Source organism: Panicum virgatum, chromosome 2N (genome assembly GCF_016808335.1).
Source record: "Panicum virgatum strain AP13 chromosome 2N, P.virgatum_v5, whole genome shotgun sequence".
Lineage (NCBI taxonomy): Eukaryota > Viridiplantae > Streptophyta > Magnoliopsida > Poales > Poaceae > Panicum > Panicum virgatum.
Window position 1 is genome coordinate 52,949,504 of NC_053146.1, and position 24,441 is coordinate 52,973,944.

A 24,441-nucleotide genomic window follows, 5' to 3' on the forward strand; every position below is an offset into this window, starting at 1 on the left:
CACCATCTCTTTGAATACTCGGAGTTGCTTGATTTGCACTATGTTGGATTTCATTTCGTATCTTCTCCCGAGTTTGAACAAGAATTGCCAGAGGCCACCCACGCTCTAGAGCTGCTTGCATGTACTTCTGCCAGTCATCAGTGCTGTGTATCATCATCAATTCCCATAAATCACCTTCTACCTCCAAATTCACAAGAGCATGGACGGTCATCACATGTGTCTCCGGATCAACACGGAACCCACGCTGCAGCCACTTATATATAGAACCAAAACTCCTCTCTAGAGGTTTATCTATGGCGCTAGACGTGCACTTAAAGGCAGAAATGTCTACTCCATTTGGTCTATACAAAATATTACAGTTACCAAAAAAACACTTGAAACTGCATCTTGCTCGACATATCTGTACATCACCAAATACTTATCGAGTCATACTCTTTACTTCACTATATTATTCAATCATCCGTACAAACTAAGTACGAATTTTAACTACAACATATAAGTATTCATAACTACGTGATAACACTCAAATTCTATACTGCATATCCGAAATTCTAGTCTAAATCATAACTAATTTATAAACACGTCTCTAATAGTACTGCAGTTGTAATAATAAACGCGTAATCTTAATTTCCTAAACTAATTTACTACTACGTAAGTAAGATATCATTAAACTCATACTTAAATGGTTGTACTATAGCACTAATTAAATTTAATTACTCTACAATAGCAATGGAAAAATACATAAGTTAAATATAATTACCTGCAGATCACAAGTGCGCAATCCGGCAGGGCTTAACCGTTTCTCTTCTCCTCACCCCTATCTTTATTTCTGGATTTTTGGTGGAATTTTTGGGCTCAAATGAGGAGGGAGGTCTTATATAGAGCGGGGGACCCTGTCGTCCGAGGGTAGGGCAACAGGCCCCCCTGTCGCCCGGGGGTGGGGGGGGGGGCGACCGGCCCCCCTGCCGTCGAGTCCTCGCGCTGCGCTGTCCAGGGATTTGTTTGTAAATTTTTTTTTACCAAAAAGGACCGACAGGGCCCATTTTCGCAATTTCCTGAAACGGACACATATTTTTAAAATTTTAATTTTTTTTAAATATAAAAAAGAAAAAAACGCGAAGTCCAGAACCCCCACAACAAATGATCACGCGGCCGTAAAAAAGGTCAGCCCATCACCCACGCGTCCACCAGGCTGACACGCTCCAACGAACCCGACCCAAAATCGGAGAGGAAAACAGCGCGACGCAACGCAACCGACCCTACCGTTAACCGCTATAGACGCGAAGCATCGCTGCGGAATCTAATTCGCGATCTCATTCACTGCTGATTCGCGAGTCTTCGTCTTCGGCCGGCGATCGATCGAGCGACGCGGCGGAGGGAGGAGTAATCGGAGCGGTGAGAGGGAAGGAGAGGAGAGGAGGGAGAGAAGATGGCGGAGAACCCGCAGCTGTTCGGGAACGGGATGCCCGTGCCGTTCTACGGGGAGATGTTCGTCCTCGCCCGCGACGGCATCGAGTTCCACGTCGACAAGATCCCATCGTAAGTATCGTCCCACCTGCTGATCTCTCGATGACTCGATGTCGCGAGAGATTCTGGTTCCCGGGTGGGGATTTAGGGATTAACGGACTAGGTTTAGGTTGTTAGGGTGGAAAACTGGAAACTGAGGGGGAGGTGCCGAGGTAGAGTCGGTCCAAAATCCAGGGTGTTGCGGGACGTTCACGCTAGAGGTGGCTGTGCGGCCCGCCGGAATTTAGTACTCGGTAGGGGTTCTTCGCCGGGCAGGTCCTGCCGGGGATGGCCATTGGTCCGGTCGCCGCCCCTTTGTCTGGTGAAGAATCTGGTTGGTTGGTATATTTCACCGATGTATGATTTGCAGGGTTCGCAAATAGATGTAAATTCGAATATGATCTGTATAACTTGTTGTATTTCGTTGTTTAGAGAATTTGTTGTGCCAGGTGGGTAGAACAGTTGAATGAGAAAGGGGGAACTGTGGCTCATCATGTATGGTTGATTGATATTTAAGTTAATCTTTCATAGACAAACAGAACTACAAAAAATTTTGTAGAACAGACATTTATTTGCCATTTGTAAGGTTAATCATAATTTGTCACCTCATCGCCCAATGGCTACTATGGTTGAGACTTGATCGATGGATTTGTTCTTTGGATAAGGCTTAAACTTGTGCTTGTATTGTAAGCTTTATCTTTTTACTCACTGCTATGGGCAATCAGATATTCAATGTTTTCTTACTATTTCTTTTCTTTGTCGTCAAACAGAGCTCCTGGCGGTCATGTGAAGACAAAAGGAACAATTTACCTGTCTAATATAAGGATGGTGTTTGTTGCCAATAAACCTGTTGGTAACTTCTTTGCTTTTGATATGCCCCTGGTAAGTAGTTCCATTCAAAAAGTTGGTTCTTTGCATCTGCTTACATAGTTTGGACAAAATGTAAAGGTGAAAGCACAAAGCCGAAAAGGGTAGGAAAAAAGGAAGAAAAACTGCAATGACACCTAATCAAAGCTGTTGCCAAACCATGATATGGAAATTATCAACAATCAGCATTCAAGTTCTACTCCTATTCTCTGTTACATGTAGTTTTAGACACTGACTTCATGTCCACTTCGAATATACATGTATCATTTTTGTGCTACAGGTAGAAATGACTTCTGGGTTTTCTCTGAATTAAGGGATAAAGGGGATAGGAATAACATGTGGGCTAGTCTTAGCCCTCTATTTTGTTGGAGGGGGGTTGAGTTTAACCTGTGCGCAAGGTTTTGATCAAGCAACAAACATTCATAAGTGGTGCTCAAGTAATATGATGTTTCTCAAATGTTTGGTGGATTTTACTGGCCGAGAATTGTTTTTCTAGCAGTGCAGCGTGTGATTTTATCATATGTTTTTTAATGTAGATTTTAGTTGGTATGGTACTTTTTTAGTAAAGTTAATAAATTGAGCTCATTATTCATTTCTTAGCTTATAACTTGGTTTTAGTTGAGCTTGTGGGTTGTAACTGTGTTGTTAACACCCCCCCCCCCCTCCCACCCTCCGGGGTAAATTTTTGAGCAACTTGGAAAATGTTGTCTCCTCACATAGTGGTTTACATGATGTTTTTTAGTCACCGTGTTATTGTCTCATCTATCATGATTGTCAACAGGTTTAGTTAGGTGCTCAAAGTGCCACACATACACACACACCTTTTCCAAGATGTTTTTCCCTAATTCAGGGTTATATTACATGTTGTTAGGACTCCATAAGAGCTGGTCTATTCGCAGTATCAATCTGAATGCTTTTGCTTGCTTGACTCTGCAGTTGTTTGTGCACGGTGAGAAGTTCAATCAGCCCATATTTCACTGCAACAACATTTCTGGATATGTTGAACCGGTGAGTATTATGCATGGCAAAAAAATGTTGTGCATCTGACACTCGGTCACAATTGAATGTTTCAATGCAGGTTGTTCCAGACAACCAGAACAGGGCCCTGTACTCAACGCACACCTTCAAGATCTTGTTCAAGGAAGGTGGCTGTGGTACTTTCGTCCCTCTCTTCCTGAACCTGGTTGCGTCTGTGCGACGCTACAACCAGTTTGAAGCCCAGTCTGCGGCTAACATGGCACCACGTGTGGACCCTCTGCAAGCGGCACAGACTCCTGTTGATGAAATGATGCGTCATGCGTAAGTGCTCGAATCTAGCAATCTGTTCTGTTTTGCACTTGGGGTGTGTTTGGTTCCCCGCCGAAGCTTGCCATGCCTCATGTTAGGTGCCGCCATAGATACGAGGCTGCTGCTTGGTTCTTTATTAATCTACGGCACACCTGCACTGTGGCAGGATGTGGCTGGCTACCAAACACGCCCTTGGTCATCGTATTATCCACTTGTGAACTCAGATGTTGATGGATATGTGCAGGTATGTTGACCCGAATGATCCTACCAAGATCTTCCTTCAGCAACCGGCGCCAGAATCCCAGCTCAGGAGAAGGAACTACCACGGCCCAGCTGATAACGCGTAGTGACATTTGGCTGGATTGCCGAAACTCTCATGCTCAATCAACTATTGTATGCATTTGAGCATTTCACCCATCCTGCATTCCAACTGACTTCCTTTCGGGTGCGCCGTGTCATGTGACTTTATACCGTACATAATGTTGCGACCTGTGAGATGTCTCAATAAGTGGTGTACATAAGAGTGGCATGATGAAATATTATTACTGGTGGATAAAGTTGCTTGGTTTATTGGACGACCTCGCATGTTGCAGAAGCAAAAGATGTTGCAGGTGTTCAGTGTTTCTGTGCAAATATCTTTTTAGTTCGTGACTTGTTGGAATCGTGATGTCGGTATTCCCTAAAGTCGATTCGATCAATCATTTCTTCTGAATGAACCGCAAGACCCGTTGTGACTCTGGTGGCTGCATGATCAAACAAAATAGACACATTTGTGGGGTCGTTACCGACGATCTTCGGTGCGAACTCATCAGCTGATAGTGTGTTGGGAGTCTTCGCAAACGCCTCGCTCTTGCTGTTGCTGTTGCTCCCTGTACGCTCATCGCGTCAGTTCGTCGCCATTGCTGGTGAGCTGCTCCATGCGCTCCGTCGCGCCGCTTGCAAGGCTGTTGGCATCGTTGTCTCTGTGCGGCTGTGAAGCGGGCACGCGGCTCGCGTGGTCTTTTTCCCGAAGCGGGCTGGGCCCAGATGGCCAGAACACAATTGTCCTGCGCGCGATCCGTTACTCAATGGAACAAGCCTGTGGCGATCACAACCCGTACGCTCATCTGACCTGACGTCGACCGCCAATCCTATCCATATTTTTTCTTCCCCATCTTCCAGTATTTGAGATTCGTACAAATAAATACAACTCTCGATCTATCTTAACCCTAGATATCTCCTCAATCTTTTCTCTCCCCGCCGCCATGACCGCCCTCGTCGTGCCCCCGCGCCGCCTGCCGCTTGCTGATGCGTTCCGCGCATGGCCGCTGCCTGCTGTATGCTGCTTGCTGCTGCCCACATCAAAGCGTGCTGCCAGCTGCTGCCCAGCCGCGCCGTCGCCCGCATCGCGTGCCGCCGCTCGCCCAAGAAAATTTGCCCAGTCACTATTCAACATTTAGAATTTAATATTTTAACATTTCATGTTTCCCATTTCAATATTTTATTTATATAATTTCAATATTTTTATTATCAAATGTTGAACTGATTTAATAAAATATAAAATTAATCATATCAAAATGTTGAATATGATTGTAGAATTTTACACAAAATAATTGAACTAAATGGACTTTAAAAATATGGCTTATCTATCCTCCGATGGATAGGAGCCCCCTCATCTACTCGGTGAACGAAAACGAACGGGCGTGATCCGCACCCATATATGACGATTACAATTTCGCTGTGAGATAGTAAATAATAATAAAAATAAGTCCTAATCAGTCCTCGCCTTGTCGCCCAGCTCACCCGGGTTTTCCTCGCCGAGTCCTCGCCTCACCCCTCCTCCGTCTCCCTCGCAGGCATCGCCCTCGCGCCGTTCCGGCCGATTCCTCCATGGCTTCCGGTAATTGCTTACCCCCGAGCGCCCCTCCGTCCGGCTCTTTCCTCGCCGCTCGCTCCCCGCGGTTCCCGCGGTTTTCTGTTGCGGCGCTTTGTTTATCCGCGTTGGCTTGCGATCCGTGTGTGATTCCTTGGCTCGCTTCCTGCCGCTAGATCCGCACCGCGGGCTAGCGTTTGCTAGGCTATTGCTCTGTTTAGGTTGTTTGGTTCGTATGGTTGGGTTTAAATCGATGCGGTGGGGGCGGAATTTCAGGCGATGACACTGCTGGGTTGGGGAATTGAAGTTGTGTTCTGAATCAGTGGGGAGTGAGGGCAGTTGAGGTGTGGTGGTGGATTTGGGATTTGTCGTGGCGCATATGGGTGTGAATTTTGAATTCCATGAATCGGTTTTTTTATACTACAGCTATTCTGTTCTTCACTGGTTGCTTTACGAATAATGAGTGATTTGTTAGATGGTCTATATAGATAAACTTATCAGTAGTGCTTAGTGACGAGGAAGCTCTCCCTAATGCTTATATCCTGGAGCTTAATACAGGCCTAGTTGCTTTTTTAAAACACAGTCCTAGACTCCTAGTTGGGAAAAAAATACTGAACTGTTCTTCTGTTACTCGATGCACCTTGGAGTTCTTGTTCTGGTGAACTAGTAATATGTGTACATTAATTTGTCTGCGATTAGGATAATTCTGTGGTCTCTGATATTCTCATTATTGATGAACCCAAATCTTTCAGACAGGAGCAAAACTTCGAAACCAGAGAAGCCCTCTGCAGCAGCGGGTGCCAGCCTCCCCAATCCTTTTGATTTTTCTTGTATGAGTGGCTTGCTCAATGTAAGTTCTCTCACTATTGGGGGTTAATGTGTTTTAATTAAGATACTGATGTTGTGCAATAAAAAAAATATTAATTATTATGCTTATTGTGCAATAAAAAAATTATTAATTATTATGCTTATCATGTGCAGGATCCAGCAATAAGAGAGATGGCAGAGCAAATTGCAAGTGACCCAGTGTTCAACCAGATGGCTGAACAGCTTCAGAAAAGTGCTCAGGGTGCTGGTGAACAGGGTATCCCTGCACTGGATCCTCAACAATACATGGAAACAATGCAACAAGTCATGCAAAATCCTCAGTTTGTGTCAATGGCGGAGCGTCTTGGGAATGCTCTTATGCAGGTAACGAAGCATTGATTTCCCCAGTTGTTGCCAGGTTTATTCCTGTATAATGATTTCCCTCATCTTCTCTCCTTCTGTGATAGGATCCTGCTATGTCCAGTATGCTTGAGAACTTGAGTAGTCCAGCTCATAAGGAGGAGTTTGAAGAGCGAATGGCTCGTATCAAGGAAGATCCATCCTTGAAGCCAATCCTTGATGAGATAGAGAATGGTGGTCCATCTGCAATGATGAAGTAGGTGTTATTAGTTGTATGCTAGTTGTGAGATCAGATTATGGCTTAAAATTGCTGAGATAGTTCTCTCTAATAAATTTAGGTACTGGAATGACCCTGAGGTTCTTAAAAAGATTGGCCAGGCAATGGGAGTTAATCTTCCAGGAGATTCTAGTGCTTCCACCGAACTCTCTGGACCTGAAGAAACTGGGGAAGGTGGTTATGACGATGAGTCCATTGTTCATCACACTGCCAGTGTTGGTGATGCAGAGGTAATAGAAAGCTGGCGTTAAAATCTGAATTCTACAAGAGTTACATAAATATCATTGTTGGGGCCTGTTTTCTCTAGACTGTTTTGTGCCATATTTGGTTTCTTGCACTTGTAGATCTTGAGTCACCTGCTTCAAAATTGAACCATCAAACTTTTCAGGGATGAAGGCAACTTGCAAATTAGGCTTCATTCCTTCAATTAGTTTGAATCTGGCAAATTTTTTTATTATTAAAATTTGTTCCTCCTGTTTCATATTAGAAAAAAAATGTGTGGTTAAATTATGAGTAAACTTTTCATTGGATTACCGCTGTTTGGTCCCATTTGGAATGGAGGAATTCTATAGTGATTCTACTGATTCATGCAGACCTCCCCATTTATGTTTTAGTTGTAAATGTACATTTTTCCTTAGCTTTGCACATTATGTGTATATACAACAACAACAACAACAACATAACCTTTTTTCCCAAGCAAGTTGGGGTAGGCTAGAGATGAAACCCAAAAGAAACAAAGGTCACGGTTCAGGCACATTGATAGCTAGTTTCCAAGTGCTCCTATCTAAAGCTATCTCTTTAGAGATATTCCAATCCTTAAGATCTCTCTTAACCGACTCATCCCAAGTCAGTTTAGGTCTACCTCTACCCTTTTTACATTATCGACCCGCTTTAGAACCCCACTACGCACTGGCGCCTTAGGAGACCTCCGTTGGACATGTCCAAACCATCTCAACTGATGTTGGATAAGTTTCTTCTCAATTGGTGCCACCCGACCCTATCCCGAATAGCTTTGTTCCGGACTCTATCCCTCCTTGTGTGCCCGCAAAACATCCGCAACATCCACATCTCTGCTACACTTTCAGTTGCTGGACGTGTCGCCTTTTTTAGGCTAACATTCAGCACCGTATAACATTGCCGGGCAAATCACTGTCCTATAGAACGTTATGTGAATTCACCTTTTATTTTTTTTCCTGAGGAATCTGTTAAACGTTTGTACAATTCTGATGAAATAATAGGGTCTGAAGAAAGCTTTAGATGGTGGAGCAGACAAAGATGAAGAGGATGCTGAGGGAAGAAGGGCCTTGCATTTTGCATGTGGCTATGGTGAGGTAAGTGAATCTGTTTAGCTTTCTTGAACTGAAATATATTATGTAACCTATACTGGATTCCATTTTTAGTAATTTATTACAAGTAATTTGAACATTCCATGAGTTGATCAGAAGACCTGGTTTGGTTCACATTTTTTTCCATGAAAGGTTGTCCTTATGCTACCAAATTGTTTTATTTTGTATTATGTAATTTATTCATTTATTATGCAAAGGCCTTGGTGCAAGGAATTTACTGGAATATTTTGATACCTTGTTGGGGCACTTCTCTGCTGACTACTGTATAATTTAGACACACATATATAGTCTTGTGCTTAAGGGCCACATATGATGTGAATATTTCATGGATAGAATTAAGTCCCGGAGCGAGATTACAAATACAGACTGGAGCCTGCTGTAGTGCTGCATTTCTTTTTGTTTATTTGCATCTTTTAGATATCTTGATTAGTGGCAACTAATTGGATGTTCTATACATTAGTTGAAGTGTGCAGAAATTCTTCTGGAGGCTGGTGCTGCGGTTGATGCCCTGGATAAGAACAAAAACACTCCATTGCATTACGCTGCTGGGTATGGTCGGAAGGAATGTGTGGATCTTCTGTTAAAGCACGGTGCTGCTGTGTAAGTTCAAAAGGCTGTTTCCTTAATTCTTATAACATATAAGCAATTTCAACCCCTCGTTTGTGTTTAACTTGTTGAGACGGTCGCAGCACGCTCCAGAATCTGGATGGTAAGACCCCCATTGAGGTTGCCAGGCTCAACAATCAGGATGAGGTTCTCAAGTTGCTGGAGAAGGATGCTTTCCTATAAGAACCCTTGGGCTAAAGCGCACCAAGTCATCAAATTATTCGCTTCAGCATTGGTTCATTTTGGTTCGGTGTGGTTGTGCGTAACTTGTGAATTTGATGGGTTCTTTTCATGGCGATGCCCTGCGCTTCAACTGGTCCATGTGAGTGTAAGAAGTGCCCGGGCTTTGTTCGTGTTCCTCCAAATGGAGCTTCACAGTTACAGAAATTGTTTGCAAGGTCAATTTGAAGGCTATTTTCTTCTTTTTCCCATTGCTTTTTTGTGAAAAAGAAACGTATAGCCCCTGGATTAATGTCCCTCTTGAAATGGGCAACAGTTTTGAACAAGTTTGGTGAAATAGTACATTATTTGTGTGTTAACGTATCTGTGTACCTTCTTCGTGCTCCTAGCTCCTACAAGTTACACTGGAATGCACAGGTATGCCGTTGGCAACGGGTCGATCCGTAATGACAGTGCCCTGCGTCAGCCGCCTGCCCGATGTGCCGTGCGTCACTTCGTTTTGCATTGCAGAAGCAGAGGATAGCTTGCAGATCGGCAGATGGAAGGAAATCGTTGCCCTCTCGAGCCCATCCACGTTGGCCTTTGAATTGAAACCTGATCCCAGGTTCCAGATGGCCACGCAACGAAGCTTGGGGACAAGGCTGCCACGTAGTAGACGGACGAGTCCTTGTCGCATGGTCGCGTCACCGTGTGAATTACTGCTACTGGTAGCGCTCGTGCAAGGAACGAACGCCGAGTCAGCAACGGGCCTAGAAGAGGAACGAGAGCGCGGTCCCTCCTGCAGCAGCGTACCACTGGCGGGTGGGCTCCGAGATCACGCCAGCATCTGTCTCTCTTCTCCTTAGAGCATCTAAAGTTTTGATGAGGTGAGAAAAACTTTTTGGTACTTTGACCATCAATTAAGGGTATTAAATAAAGTCTAATTATAAAATTAACTCCACGACTATAGTACTGTAGTAGTTGCTCTAACTAATGAGGCCTTTGACCGTACGATTGTTGAATAATTGAGCGTGTTTACTGTAGCATCACTGTAGCCAAACATGATGAAATTTGAGTCATTAGATTCGTCTCGAAAAATTACACTCATCCCTGAAAAAATTTTACAAATAGACTTCATTTAGTATTCCATACGGACGTTCGTTTTTTTGGAAACTTGATTTGATAGGTATCAAGGATGGCCAATCAAACCAACATGACCAGCATTTAATAAAAACAGGGCCAGCATTTAATGCTGCAGTGGCAGCGGCGGCAAGCTGCAGCGGCCAATAAACGGCGAGCAGACGAGTAGCGCAGCAAATAGGAGACCGGCGCGCATACGCCCTCTACCGACAGCCGTCTCGCGAGACGTTGCTCCCTTCTCTCTTCCGATTTCTCTCTTCCACATTGGACTCTGCCGGCTCCTGCCGTCCATAATAATTACTTGCACTTACCCTTCCCCAAATTGGGCCCGGCGTTACAGAAACCGGAATATTCCTCGCTGATCCGCACGCGCCCCTCGTGGTTTCTCTCCGCAACCGCGGCATGTTCCAGCGACACGGACTGTCCCGGACACGTACCGGGCCGGCATGTCAGTCAGCGGCTCGGCGCGCTCTCGGACGCCCTCGATCCAGCGTCGGATCGAAGATCAACGGACGCGGTTGCTCAGCTACCCCCGCGCCAGCCATCCCACCACCTACTCCACTCCCTCCTCCGTCGCGCCCGACCGGTTGACCGACCGGGGCAGGGGGCGGCGAAACCAAGCCTTGGTCCACAGCAGCTCGCTCGAGAAGCCTCCGCCCCTGGCCCCAGGCGCCCATTAATACCGCGCCCGCACTGCGCCCCGCGCTCGCTCCCCATGCCCGCGCCTCGCCGCGCGCGCGCTGCCAGTGCCAGTGCCAGTGCCAACCATGCTCGGCGCGGCGCTCCGGCTCCGCCTCCGCGTGCTCCGCCGCCGCTGCCTCCGGGGCCAGCGGCGCCGCAGGCGCACCCGTGGGGGGAGAGCGGCTGTGGAGGGCGGGGGGCGGGAGCCCGTGCTGCTGGTGTCCGGGATGGGCGGGTCGGTGCTGCACGCGCGCCGGCGGTCCAACCCCAAGTTCGACCTCCGGGTCTGGGTGCGCATCCTCTTCGCCAACCTCGACTTCAAGAAGTACCTCTGGTCGCTCTACAACGCGGACACCGGTGGGTTTGCCCGCTCGAGCTGTGCCACGGGCCACCATATGGGGTGCCCTTGCAGGTGGCGCCTGAATCGAGCTGGGGAGTGGTTTTCTGAAGCGTGCTTCCGGTTGCTTGCTTATTCCTGCGCAGGGTACGTGGAGCCGTTGGACGACGACGTGGAGATTGTCGTGCCGGAGGACGATCACGGGCTGTACGCCATCGACGTTCTTGATCCTTCCTGGGTAAGCTCTCGTGTGTTTGGTTCAATGGAAGATTGAAAACGTGATTAGTTAGTCGGGGGTATTAAAGAAAGTGGTCTTTCCTTGATCTGTAAGCATGGCATATTCTTTTTTGAAACCAGAGGATTGGGATATTTTGAGTGAGTCGTTTCGCACTCGTCATTGGTGATTGGTATGAATAGGAAGGGGACAGAATGAACCGGACACATAGAGGAACTAGTGATCATTATCAATGTTGTAATGACCCTTTTTTCATCCTTTCTCCTTTTTGAAAGGACAGGGACAGACAATTGGTACATATACACTTATAGACTGCATTTGGATTGTGAGACTGATAAAGATAACAAAATTTGATTTTTTGTGTAGTGATGTGTAAACTAACATAGTTCAGGTTAGCAACCCATGAACTTTATGAAATCTATTTTTTGAAAAACCTATTTTTGGAATTTGTAGTGCATTCGGTCATGCTTTTGGTGCCTAAAGTATTACCAAACTTCTCAGGGACAAGCAACCTGGTTTATGAGGAGTACTGGTAGCAGCAACTTGAGTAGTTAGACTATCAGACTATGCTAGTCATGCATTGCTCATGAAGATTGATACAGATATTATATAATTGTTCTTTATTATTACCAGTGACTAAAATGATTGATTTTATCTCTACTTCTCTGTCAGAGTTGATGGTGAGAATCACATAGAATCTTGGACTTCATTTCTGTATCATTGTATTCGCCTCTGTGTGGTCTGCCCATGAGGCCATGAATAAATGCCTATGATATGATTTTTTCCTTTTCTTTTATGCCTCAGTTTGTAGAACTTGTCCATCTGACTATGGTGTATCACTTCCACGATATGATCGATATGCTCATTAACTGTGGATACGAGAAAGGGACCACACTATTTGGATATGGTTATGATTTTCGTCAAAGCAACAGGTACTTTCATATATGTGCGCTTATCTGTTTGCTGCTGAGAGTTGAGTTGGTATCATCAATAAATTAATGAATCAACACTTCATCATTGTGCAAGCATAAGATTCTGTAACAGTGGTTTTATCTGGCAGGATAGACAAAGCGATGGCTGGTTTGAGAACAAAACTCAAAACTGCTTATAAGACCTCTGGAGGGAAAAAGGTTAACATAATCTCACATTCTATGGGTGGATTGCTAGTGCGCTGCTTCATGTCTATGAATCATGATGTGAGTTTTCATGTTTGCTATGTCATTTTGCTTCTGGCATAAAAATCCATTTCTCAGTTTCCCCCCATTTTCTAGGTATTCTCAAAATATGTAAACAAATGGATTTGCATTGCTTGTCCATTTCAAGGTAACTTATTTGATCTTTCAGTCAATTTCCTCTATTATTGCTGTATATTGTATTTTATATTAGCAATTTTTCATTCCCTGCAGGTGCCCCAGGATGTATCAATGATTCTCTCCTTACTGGGCTGCAGTTTGTTTATGGTTTTGAGAGCTTCTTTTTTGTTTCTCGATGGGCAATGCACCAACTGGTAATTTCTTGCCATGCTTTTTAAAACAATGTTTTCACCATGTTCTAATAGCCAACGGCCTCTACAAACTTTCCACTTGTTTTTTCCTCCCCTTTTAAGTTTGTTCCAATTATATGCAGCTTGTTGAATGCCCAGCTATCTATGAAATGTTACCCAATCTGAACTTCAATTGGAAGGAAAAACCAATTATTCAGGTTTGGCGTAAGAACCCTGAAAAGGATGGAACGGTGGAGCTAGTTCTATATGAAGCAAGTGATTGTGTATCCTTGTTCGAAGAAGCACTAAGAAACAATGAGGTAGATTTTACCATAAAGATGCTTTTTGGGTAGCGTTGTTTTTGACACAATCGTTAATACATAAATATAAAGTGACTTTGATACCAAGTTAAGAATCACTCAGTTACAAGATAGGTATTAAATTCATGTTCATGACTCTGCAGGCAGCTCTTCTAGCATGGGTAACTCTTAATCCTCTGATACTTCATTCTATTTTCTTATGGATCTGTAGCTCACGTATAACGGGAAGAAAGTAGCGCTGCCATTCAATATGTCCGTTTTCAAATGGGCCACTGAGACTCGCCGAATTCTAGACAATGCTGAACTACCAGATACTGTGAGTTTCTACAACATATATGGGAGATCTTATGACACTCCATATAATGTATGGTAAGTATTATGATGGCAGCTGATACTAATATCATGTAGCTTTTCTTACTGCTCTAGATTTTGTTCTGAAATTCATCATTCTTTATTTGAACTACTCGCAGGCCTGTAGGTTATCAATATATGAGGTTAAGGTAGGGAAACTTTAGTATCTGACATGAATTCGGATGGTAATCTAGTAATCTATAAATATTGAATATGATTTGAAGAAATGAGGCAGTTTCTTGTCAATCTGTTTGAAAAGATATACGACCATTCTAGATCCAAAGATGGAGATCCGGATAACATTTTCTTTTGTGAGGATACATCGTACTTCAGATTAGGTGAGAATACTCTACTGACGAGTCTGACAACTGATACATGCGATTTTGTTCTTCTGTCAGCTATGGCTCTGAAAGCTCCCCGATTGGAGATTTGTCAGAAGTGTGTCACACAGTGGTACTGTACCCTCTTGCTTGAAAGTTTAAACTCATCAGGGTCTAGTTGTATACCTTCAATGGCTGTTCACAGTAATATGAAACCGGGACTTCCTCTTTTCAGCCAGCATACACGTATGTGGATGGTGATTGCACAGTTCCTATTGAATCTGCAATGGTAAGTTGATAACCATCCTGCACCATGCCTGTGCCACGAGTATGCTAAGCACTGCATTCCTTGTTTTGTTAAAGACGCCTAGTACTACATGAACCTGTAAAAATGCTAGACCAAAATATCAAAAGTGGGTTCCATAAAAAAATGTCAAAAGTGAAACTGTAGCAGTTTCAGGTGTACACCAAGGTTGCACAAGAGCAGTATACACACCCCAGCGCCAGGAGTGAACATACCCAAGCAGTAGTTCATATTCTTTCAAGTGCCTTTTAGTTCATTTGGGTAACATACCTCATGCAGTCTTGCTCAACTTCATCAGTGATCAGTCACAGAAGCAGCTTCACAGCTTTCCTGTATTGTGTTTGACAGGCTGATGGGTTCGCGGCAAAAGAAAGAGTCGGCGTCGAGGCCGACCACCGTGGCCTGCTGTCGGATGAGAACGTATTTGAGCTTCTCAAGAAATGGCTCGGTGCGAGCGAGAAGGCGCCGCGGCGTCGCTTGTCTAAAAAACCCAGAGTGGTGGGCCTGAGCTCCTAATCGGGGTCTCCTTGTCGACGTCATAGCAATATCTTCAGGGGGGCTGTTATTTTGGCCCTTGCCCTTGAAGAGATTATGAGACACAAATTCTGGGGATTGTATGTATGCCTGCATTATGCAAGTCTTTGCAGGGAACGAAGGGGGTGATGACCCCTGTACACGATGTATCGTTGCCGGGCATATCTTTTCAAGTCAACGGCACGCATGTTCACCGCGCCCTCCAACGCTGGAGCGTAGTGAAAGTGTGAAACAATAATGAAATCGAGCATGGTTTCAAAAGCATTCTGGATTTGGGTTGAGCATACTTGTTTTTATGCATGACAGTCGGATGCATTTAGTTACCGCTGTCACTTGTATTCTTAACGGCAGCAGAACAGTGGCAACGCTGATAGCAATCTGGGGCTTCCCTGTTGCCCTCCTTGCCTCCCCTGGGATGATTTGCCATTCCGGCGCCGGCGCATCGCCGGAGCTAGCAGCGTACACTCGCCGTCCTAGGAGTAGGATCTGCGTCAACCTCGTCAAGGTCTAATTCAAAGATGAGGTCAGCGGTGACGTAGACAAAGAACAAAGTATGACCTCAGTCAGTCCAGAAACGTGTCCTTGTTCTTCGTTTTGACTGGTAAACACAGGAAATTATTTCAAGAAATCCTCGTTCGGTAGCCCTGCACTAATTCAGTTCGAGGTAACAATATCTGCCAAGGGAACAACTCCATTGTTCTTGGTCAAAAGACACGGCCGCCCTCTCCCTCGAGGAGCCGTCAATGGCGGGGATAGTAGGATCGGCGGTGGCAACCGAGGCGGTGAGCAGAATATCATCTATCCTCTCCGGCGACAAAGCTAGCCGCGAGAGCGCCGAGGGCAGGGCCGAGAGGCTCGAGATGGCGGTGCTCAAGATCCGCAGCGTCGTCGCCGTCTCGGAGGACCTCCACATCTCCCACCCACCGCTGCTGCAATGGAAGGCGAAGCTCAAGCGCGTCGCCGAGGAAGGCGACGACCTGCTCCACGCGCAGTACAAGAAGCGGGCGTTGGGGTGCGATCGCGTCAGCAATGATCCAGCTCCAGCAGCAGCAGGTAACTCGATCTCCCAGTTCTTGATCCAAGCGGCCAGACGCTTCGCTCCGTTTCGCCGCAAGGAGGCGGAGCTGGACGACGTCACGCTGCGGAGATTCGAGAGGTTTGCCGATGGCACGGACAGCTTCTTCAGGCTGGTCGAGTCCGGCGGCCGTCCAGAGGGGTCCATGTTCTTGCCGTCGCTGACCCGGTCCTTGCTCGCCGGCGAGTCGATGGAGTTCTCGATCCGGAGGGGGAGCGGTGGCGGCGACGACCTCGTCATGCTGTGGCCATGGCCGGATCCGGGTGTCGAGGATGGGCTGGTGGCTTGCCTCGCCGTGTCACGCGAAGACGAGGTTATGTGGGAGAAGAACCTGAAGATGTGCGTCGTGTTCCGTCTGTCGGAGGCATCGGACATTCTGGCCATTGCCGTCGGTTGCTTGGAGCTCCTGCCGCCCCAATTCGACGCTGCAGGAGTAGCCATCCGGAGGCTGTTAACTGAAACAATAGGGCAAAGAGGTGACAGCTCCAGCCTTTCAGAAAGATCGATATGGTGCCGTCGACACATTCAGAGCCACAGCCGTAATGATCGTGAGCCATCTACAAGTGATGAGCACAGAGGAGCTGGAATGTTGCTTCCCCATCCGATGCTTCAGCTTACTGCAGCTTGTTATGCCTCACCATCCATCGCCGGATCACCGCCGTGTCCTGTGAACGCTGGCATTCCTCTTAAACTGGGGTACCGTGTGGCTCCCTACTTCTTGCCTGAGAAGCATTCCAACCAATTCGAGCTGGTTGAGCAAGATGCTGTCAGGAAGCTGCTGCCCAAGGTTACAGATGGTTTCTATGATGGTCGAGGACAACCGGTGACCTGCAAAAGGGAGATCTGGTGCCCACAAAGCTCGATGTATTGCAAGGTTGCTCCAGCGATTTCAAAGCCGATGACGATGGCGCAGGCGTCCCTGATGGAAAGTTTTGGTTCCCCTAGCAGGAGGAGAAGGATGGCCAAAACAAAATCTCAATCTGTTTCAAGGTCGCGAAAAAGATTGCAAAACCTGAACAAGTGAACAAGGATGTTGCATGACCTTTTGTTATCGCCATAAATTGGGCCAAAAGCAAGATGGGCTTAAAGCAGAAAGTTGAAGAAGGCTTGTAAATCGGCTCCTGTGTGAGCGTTTGGGCCACATGGGCCATGTATTTTTAGATTTAGTTTAAAATTAGAGATAGAGTCCGATCGGGACAAGATTAGTTTAGATTGTTTTCCAAGTCTCCGAACTATAAATATGTACCCTATGTTATTCATGAAGAACATCATCACGTTTCGCAAACAACAATCTCGGCGCATCGCCACCCCTAATTCTAGGGTTTCATCTAAGTAAGCGTCATGTTGCCCTGATTGCTTCTCGCGATCAGGGGCAGCGTTGTTCTTGCTTTTACCTTGGTATTACTCGTGCTGAAGCGTTTTTGATGGCGAGTAGTACTAGTTATCTCGATGTTCGTAGCATGACTTTTAGTAGATCTGTTGTGCTTTGTTGTTTATCATCTACGAATATCATGTTGTCTTTACGCGATCATGCCATCGTCTTACACTAGTTCTTGTTGCATAGAATTAGCTGCGTAAAGACAACACCCTACTTCTTTTATGTTTAGTAGATCTGATCTGTTACGAATATCATGTTGTCTTTACGCGATCATGCCATCATCTTACACTATTCTTTACGGTTTGCATAGAATTAGCTAAAGTTGCTCGTGCGTACAACAAGAAAATTTTCAGGTTGGAGACTTGGTTTGGGAGCCAGTATTGCCATTGGGAACCAAAGATAGAAAATATGGCAAGTGGTCTCCCACTTGGCACGGACCGTACAAAATTGATCAGGTTTTGCCTGGGAATGCCTACATACTCGAAGAGTTGGACGGTGTCAAGTTTCCCGTGGCGGTTAATGACCAACACCTCAAGAAATATTTTTCGAGCATGTTGGAAGGCGAGTGACAAGAGCCGATGGGATCCATCCGCCTGAACTAAGATAGGCCAACACGTTGAGTTGGTCAGTAAAAAGAAAAAAAGAAAGAGATAGGCCAGCACGTTGAGTTGGCCGGTAAAAAAAAAAGAGATAGGCTAACACGTCGAGTTGGCCAGTAAAAAAAAAGAGAAAGGCCAACACGTTGAGTTGGCCGGTAAAAAAAAGAAAATAAAGAGAAGCCAACACGTTGAGTTGGCTAGTAAAAATACATGTGAGAAGCAAGATAGCCGATGTGTAACCATCGACTTAAGGTGTTTTAAATAAGTACAAGTTTCAGCTTTTACAGGCAACATGCATCTGCTCATGCTATGATTGCTTCGTCGTCCTTGTCATTGCCTTATACTATCTGCCGACTCAAAGTGCTTATCTCTGCAAACTCTGCCTGTATTTGTTAAGTCATTTCTTGGGCTTTCTGCTTGGAGTTTGCGATCGAAGCTTTCTCCTCTTGGATTAGTCTTTGGGTATTGCGGAACTTTTCTTCAAGTTCCATCAGTTCCTTTTCCAAGAGGTTGAGTCGTCTTGTGTTCTCGGAGATATCAGTTTTAGCATCCAGAGTTGCTTTCTTTTGGTTGAGGGCTTTGCACTTTTGAGCTATGTCAGTTTTTAGAGAGACTTGAGAACGACGTGCTTCTATTCTTTGTTGAGCTGCCTTCACCTCTGCCCGAAAGAAAGGAAGATGGCCGGCTGGCTAAAGTTTGACTCGAAGTAATTCTGGAAGCTGGGATTCTATCTGCTCAAGAATTTTCTTTTATCTTGATGAAATTATCAACCAGAGCAGTGATCGGAGCAGATAGTAGATCCTTGATGAGCTGAAGCTGATGTGCCAAATTAGCCGATTGCTGCAAAGATGGTGTTTCTGCTTCAGGGACAGTCAGACCCATTGATGCTGGGTCAAAGGAAAGCAAACCTGAAATATCAAAGCCCTATGGACATATCTGGAGTTAGAGCAAGATGTATTTGTGAAGACTATCGGCTAGTTCAGAAACAGTTCTCATAAAAGTTACCTGTTCTGAACAAGAAGTGATGATCGATTCAGGTGTAGCCGATCCGGTTGGATTGGAGGTGACAACAGGGTCTTCGACTGTGTTAGCCTGTTCGTCATGCACATCTGTCAGAGTATTTGAAGTTTCAGTTGCTCCAGTGTCAGCTTCATGAACGATGACTTCGTGTTGTGCTGGGCTACTGGTTTCAAGGATGTCTTCAGTTGCGTCCTGAAAATAGAATTACAGTCAACCAGAGTGCATATGTATGCAAAAAAGAAGAAGTGTTAGAAAGATGAGTTACTTGGTTGGTGTTGGACTCTGATGGACTCGGGGAAGCTGGTGCTGGTTTCTTGATGACTCGCCTCGTCATCATCTTCCTTTTCTTGGTCAAGAATCGGGGGGCAACGTTTGCAGAAGCTTGTCTTCGTTTGGAAGCCGACTGAAGTAAGTCTGGCTGAATAGTCATTATCACTTTCTTCATTGATGATGATCCTTTGCAGAAGAGTACATTAGGAGCAGTTGGAAGAAAGTGGAATGGCTCTCCGTTGCTGGTCATAGGTTCTGGACCATCCTGTTGCTACTAACAGGGTGAGCAGGATTAGTCAAGTAAAGGAATGGATGATTTAGAAAGGGTAAAGTGCATAAATTCAGTACCTCTTCCTCGGGGATTACATATTCAAGATCAATTTGCTGCAGTCGATGACCTAGAGCTTTTCTGAAAACATGGGTTTTCCACATTCCCCACCATGTGCTAAAATCGATCGATGAAGGATTGAAGGACAGATCGGCTGGTATTGGAATGTGGAGGTCATCGAACATGCTGTAGCATCTTGAGCTGGTGAGACCATCAGCCAGTTCGGCTATACTCTCCACCAAGTGGTGAATATGGAAGTGGGGAGGAACCTGTCCTAGGCCAAGTTGCCGAGCTGCTATGACTGGTTGGTAAGATTCATAACCTGGCTTGATAATTCTATTAGAGGTGCTGATGCCAACAGGAAAGAAGCCAGGTCGGATCATTAAAGAGTATAAATGCCGAGTGCTGTTGTCATCGGCAAAGTTATCTAATCTGAAGGCAGTTGGGTTTTCAAAGGATTCAGATTCAGTGAATGGGAAATAGAGTGGATTATCCAGTCCCTTGTAGAAGATTCTAAACCAGTTTGCTGCATCTGCTGAATTCAGTTTATTGCCAGGTAGACTAAATAAAGCTTGGCCGTAGCTAGTACATCTAATTGGTTTGCCACTCTCATTAGGAAAATAGTTCTTGGTCGGGCCTTGTAAGTTCGGAATCTGGTGCTGAAAGTACAGTTGTGCCCACAACTGAATAAACCACCAAGGGCCTCCAGTTCTCAGTTTCTTTTGGTTAAGCAAGTTAGATGTCATCAAATGGAGATATCTGTAGGTTTCTCCAAGAAAAAGTTTGTCTAGGCCGGTGTGATTGCCATGGGCCAGGTGATAGGCCAAGGGAATATAGTTCTTAGTTGGAGCTAAAGAAGGGCCACAGAAGATGAAGTGTTCTAGCCAAAGATTTAAGAAGGTTGTGTGTTCCTTCTCAGTCACTGGACCTTTTGTTTTCATGTGCTGATTCATGTAAGTACCACAGTTTGTGCAGTTAACCTTGGAGGAAAGTTTGAAGGGGACTTCTGCCATTTTGTGGGCAGCTGGATTAGGAGATCCAATGTCTAGGCCAGTGATCATGGTGATATCTAGCAGAGTGGGAGTCATGGGTCCATGACCAAAGAGGAAACAGTACAGAGCATCGGACCAGAAATAGCCGATGGTTTTCAGAAGGTTTTCATCTTTGTCAAGGGATGATAATGATAAGCTAAGTGCATCGGCTATGTTCAAATCCTGTCACAAGGGTATATAAGTTTTTGTTACTCTGCTGTACCATGTAATCCAGCTCTCAGGAGGGTTAGGCCAGGCTCTTAAGCAGTCGGCCCAGAGGTTCAAATCGATGTTTTGACTCACGAAAGGGATCCTATTTGCTTCACAAGAGATCAAATCTATGGGATTTTCATAGGTTCGTGGGCCAAGACATAAAGATTTTGGATTGGAGGGATGCGGCAGAAGGATATCTGACACCTGAAGTTCAGAAATTCAGAAGTATGCATACGGTGTCAGGTTTCAAAATTTAAAGTTTCAGAAGCTTAATAAGCTGAGGAATACTAAAGGAATTAGGCTGAATATTACCTTCAGGCCGCAGATTGCCGCATCATCAACAGTAGGATTTGTTGTCTGAGCTGCAGAGTCTGCCATGGTTCAGATCCGTTGACTTGGGGTTTGGTTGCTGTGGGCTCTGATTCGAATTCTGGATGCTTGAGGAGTTCTTGCTCGAATTTGTAGAGCTGGGTTTTCGAATTACGTTCGGATTTGAGAGCTTGTTTCGAAATCGGTTTAAGGTGGAAGTGATACTCTACTCTTGTGCGGGTTACTTCTAGTTTGAATTTCGTCGGCTCTTGGATATTTATAGAAGCCTGATGCGTTGCCATCGGTTTTTTGGAAAGTAAACGGATATACAGTGATTTAAGGAAATCAATTTCATTAATAGAAAGGTCATTACAAGGGAAAGCCGATTGTTACAAAGGAATTAATCATTCGGCTTTGTGATCCTACCCCTACGATGCTACCTAATTCTACTGCACGTAGGTACCTAGTACCTACGGCGTTTGGGGCTTCGGGCTGGCGCATCCCCGCTGCCGTCGTCGTCGTCACTGCCGAAGGCGCTGCTGCCGCCTTCGGACCCAAAGTCGCTCCAGCCGTCGCCGCCGCTGTTCTCTTCCTCGCTGTCCTCCTCGGAGGACCCGAGGAACTGAAAGGGCTTTCCGCCCATCGGCTCGTCATCGTCAGAGGAGGAGTCGATCTCCTCTTCCGAGGAGGAGTCGACTCCATCCGAAGAGGGGTCTTCCTTGTCGCTGTTCTCCGACTCCTCCTGGAACAGGAGCCGGAGGTCTTCTCCCTTGGTCTTGGGCTCGTCTTCCTCGGAGACGGTCCCGAAGTCGAACTCCTCTGCATCCCAGTGCGGAGGAGCCAGCGCTTCATACGCTGCAGTTGGGTCCCACTCCGGCGTCGGCTCCCAACTCTCCGGGATGGAGTCGATGGAAGAAGCAGGGAGGGGGGAAGAAGAAGGAGAAGAGGAGGAGGAAGAGTCTCCAAAGGAGTTGGAGTCGGAGGAGGAAGAGATCGCCATGGTTATTGGTGTTGGAGGACTGGGGTTTTCTGCGCTATTGGCTTTGGGAGGAAGGAGTTTGCTGTGAAGAAAAGTCGATTCGGGGTAAGATTAAATAGTGAAAAGATGAAGACGGATCGGCAGTTTCACGTTCTACGAGGAGCCAGTTGCAGAGACGTTGCGTCTTCTTTGGTGGTTGCAGTGTGTTTAATTTGCATTAACGGGAAGATGAAACGACGGAGTGGTTTTGGAACTATCATTGCCAAAACTAGAGGGGCATGTGTTATCGTCATAAATTAACAGGATTAATTTATGGGCCGAAAGCAAGATGGGTTTAAAGCAGAAAGTTGAAGAAGGCTTATAAAATCGGCTCCTGCGTGAGCTTTTGGGCCACATGGGCCATGTATTTTTAGATTTAGTTTAAGATTAGAGATAGAGTCCGATCGGGACGAGATTAGTTTAGATTGTTTCTCAAGTCTTCGGACTATAAATATGTACCCTATGTTATTCATGAAGAACATCATCACGTCTCGCAAACAACAATCTCGGCGCATCGACACCCCTAATCCTAGGGTTTCATCCAAGTAAGCGCCATGCTGCCCTGATCGTTTCTCGCGATCAGGGCAGCGTTGTTCTTGCTTTTACCTTGGTATTACTCGTGCTGAAGCGTTTTTGATAGCGAGTAGTACTAGTTATCTCGATGTTCATAGCATGACTTTTAGTAGATCTGTTGTGGTTTGTTGCTTATCATCTACGAATATCATGTTGTCTTTACGCGATCATGCCATCGTCTTACACTAGTTCTTGTTGCATAGAATTAGCTGCGTAAAGGCAACACCCTACTTCTTTTATGTTTAGTAGATATGATCTGTTACGGTTTGCTCTTTTCTAAAGAGTTGGCATAATATCTGTTAGATTAGGCCTTGCAAACGGGTTGGATGATCCGGTGGTGTAGATGCTTTATTTTAGCCTTGATAGGGATTATTCCGGGAATCGGCTCTTGCTAGTTCTTAGCCCTCTGTTTTGGGTTATGGTTTAGTTATCTGTTGCGTTCATTAGGCCCAATCACGTGTAGGATGTTCTGATATAACTGTGAAGCCTTTACTGTCGTGGATTAGATTAGTTAGATTTAATTGAAGCAGCTTTACAGTTATTCGCTTTATTTATCAATATCCGGATGTAAACAGATCCAATCTGACACCGGGACTCGATCGGCTCCTTAAAGCCGATGCAAGAGTCGTCCCGGGGAGCCGACCACGGCTCGGACTTACGTTTCCACGTGTTTGTGTATGCAGGCTAATCGTTGCAAGCACGTTCGCACCTTACTGATCGGGTATAGGTCAGGTGGCACGCCCTGCGTCTTCACAAGCCACGGCGTGTGCTGGAATTGCGGGCCGTCGACGAGGGAGCAGTGCCTGCCAGCGCCCCGGCGACCTCCCGGCTCTTCGTGTTGCCTGTCGCTGCTCGCCGGTGGGTTTCGACCGACAACACTTTTTTTTCCCAACTGTATGGCTTATTTCATCCCTCTAATCCAAAGAGTTGAAAGGAGTGTTGCTCTTTAAAACTACCAAAAGGCGTACTCAAGCAACTAGATAAGTATAGGAAGCATTGTCTTTGGAGAGGATCTGATTTAACGGCAAGACAACCACCAAAATCTGCCTGGTCAATGGTTTGCTTACCTAAGAATGAAGGCGGACTTGGTGTTCTCAACCTCGTCACACATAATGACTCCTTGCTCCTAAAGTTTCTGAATAAGTTTTTTTCTCAAAAGCCGACATTCCTTGGGTGCATCCACTATGGGAAAATTACTACTCCAATGGTAAGTTGCCAGGACAACAAAAAAAGGATCTTTCTGGTGGAGAGACATTGTAAAACTGTTGGATAAATTTAAGGGGATAGCAAAGTCACAGCCCAAAATGGAGCCACAATTCTTCTATGGCAAGATCTATGGAATGATAATGTCCTCAGAATTCTATTTCCAGAGCTTTACTCCTTTGCCAAGAATCCTATCATTACACTAAAGGAAGCTGGAGACATGGCACAGCCTTCTGATCTTTTTTCGCTACCGCTTTCCTCAGAGGCCTTCCGGCAATTCCAACAACTATCAGATTGGTTCAATCTTTGGCAAAGGCCAGAGGAAAATGACATATGGACTTTCATCTGGAATAGTCCACATTTCTCTACCACCAAAGCCTACAAAGCTCTGATTGGACATAGAAGAACACACCCACTGTTCAAATGGTTATGGAAAACAAATTGCCAAATGAAACATACAGTATTCTTCTGGCTGTTACTTAAGGATAGAATTAATACAAGGGACATTCTTCAGAGGAAGGGAATGCAATTAGATTCATTCACTTGTGATCTCTGCATCTTACAAAGACTGGAGACGGCAACTCATCTAATCTTACGATGCAATTTTGCAAATGCATGTTGGGAATCAATTGGGATTAGCTACGTCTCCACA

General features: G+C 45.5%; 4 protein-coding genes across 10 annotated transcripts; all 4 read left to right on the forward strand.

Annotated features, from left to right (window-relative positions):
• Window positions 1–1,140: 1,140 nt before the first annotated feature.
• LOC120661211 (UPF0664 stress-induced protein C29B12.11c-like) lies at window positions 1,141–4,278 on the forward strand. The gene is made up of 5 exons (XM_039939953.1): window positions 1,141–1,539; window positions 2,277–2,388; window positions 3,310–3,381; window positions 3,452–3,672; window positions 3,905–4,278. The coding sequence occupies exons 1-5, from the start codon at window positions 1,430–1,432 to the stop codon at window positions 4,005–4,007; spliced, it is 618 nt and encodes a 205-aa protein (XP_039795887.1). The 5' UTR covers window positions 1,141–1,429; the 3' UTR covers window positions 4,008–4,278.
• Window positions 4,279–5,392: 1,114 nt separating this feature from the next.
• LOC120661213 (ankyrin repeat domain-containing protein 2A-like) lies at window positions 5,393–9,447 on the forward strand. Its single transcript, XM_039939954.1, has 8 exons — window positions 5,393–5,539; window positions 6,265–6,362; window positions 6,494–6,703; window positions 6,787–6,935; window positions 7,018–7,186; window positions 8,195–8,287; window positions 8,763–8,902; window positions 8,992–9,447. The coding sequence occupies exons 1-8, from the start codon at window positions 5,530–5,532 to the stop codon at window positions 9,089–9,091; spliced, it is 969 nt and encodes a 322-aa protein (XP_039795888.1). The 5' UTR covers window positions 5,393–5,529; the 3' UTR covers window positions 9,092–9,447.
• Window positions 9,448–10,840: 1,393 nt separating this feature from the next.
• LOC120661214 (phospholipase A(1) LCAT3) lies at window positions 10,841–15,053 on the forward strand. 7 transcript variants are annotated; one of them, XM_039939957.1, is made up of 13 exons: window positions 10,841–11,245; window positions 11,372–11,463; window positions 12,265–12,392; window positions 12,521–12,656; window positions 12,732–12,783; window positions 12,867–12,967; window positions 13,087–13,263; window positions 13,475–13,632; window positions 13,734–13,763; window positions 14,013–14,067; window positions 14,170–14,223; window positions 14,389–14,499; window positions 14,587–15,053. In XM_039939957.1, exons 1-12 carry the CDS (start codon window positions 10,975–10,977, stop codon window positions 14,488–14,490), a joined length of 1,356 nt encoding a protein of 451 aa, XP_039795891.1. In that variant the 5' UTR covers window positions 10,841–10,974; the 3' UTR covers window positions 14,491–14,499; window positions 14,587–15,053. The 7 variants fall into 7 exon arrangements, with proteins under 7 accessions (XP_039795891.1, XP_039795892.1, XP_039795893.1 ...); XM_039939958.1 differs by having other exon boundaries at window positions 14,395–14,499; XM_039939959.1 differs by lacking the exon at window positions 13,734–13,763 and having other exon boundaries at window positions 10,846–11,245.
• A 270-nt stretch (window positions 15,054–15,323) lies between these two features.
• On the forward strand, window positions 15,324–23,822 carry LOC120661215. The gene is made up of 2 exons (XM_039939962.1): window positions 15,324–16,889; window positions 23,465–23,822. The coding sequence occupies exon 1, from the start codon at window positions 15,516–15,518 to the stop codon at window positions 16,869–16,871; it is 1,356 nt and encodes a 451-aa protein (XP_039795896.1). The 5' UTR covers window positions 15,324–15,515; the 3' UTR covers window positions 16,872–16,889; window positions 23,465–23,822.
• The last annotated feature ends 619 nt before the right edge of the window (window positions 23,823–24,441 follow it).

Excerpts from the sequence above, each read along its gene's own strand:
- LOC120661214 (XM_039939955.1), top strand. The coding sequence starts at position 10,975 with ATGCTCGGCGCGGCGCTCCGGCTCCGCCTCCGCGTGCTCCGCCGCCGC. Across the intron at positions 11,246-11,371 it reads GCTCTACAACGCGGACACCG|GGTACGTGGAGCCGTTGGAC; the intron begins GTGGGTTTGCCC and ends ATTCCTGCGCAG. Across the intron at positions 14,068-14,169 it reads CAGAAGTGTGTCACACAGTG|CCAGCATACACGTATGTGGA; the intron begins GTACTGTACCCT and ends TCCTCTTTTCAG.
- LOC120661215 (XM_039939962.1), top strand. The coding sequence starts at position 15,516 with ATGGCGGGGATAGTAGGATCGGCGGTGGCAACCGAGGCGGTGAGCAGA.
- LOC120661211 (XM_039939953.1), top strand. The coding sequence starts at position 1,430 with ATGGCGGAGAACCCGCAGCTGTTCGGGAACGGGATGCCCGTGCCGTTC. Across the intron at positions 2,389-3,309 it reads TTGCTTTTGATATGCCCCTG|TTGTTTGTGCACGGTGAGAA; the intron begins GTAAGTAGTTCC and ends TTGACTCTGCAG. Across the intron at positions 3,382-3,451 it reads TTTCTGGATATGTTGAACCG|GTTGTTCCAGACAACCAGAA; the intron begins GTGAGTATTATG and ends GTTTCAATGCAG.
- LOC120661213 (XM_039939954.1), top strand. Across the intron at positions 6,363-6,493 it reads GTATGAGTGGCTTGCTCAAT|GATCCAGCAATAAGAGAGAT; the intron begins GTAAGTTCTCTC and ends TATCATGTGCAG. Across the intron at positions 6,936-7,017 it reads GGTCCATCTGCAATGATGAA|GTACTGGAATGACCCTGAGG; the intron begins GTAGGTGTTATT and ends TAATAAATTTAG.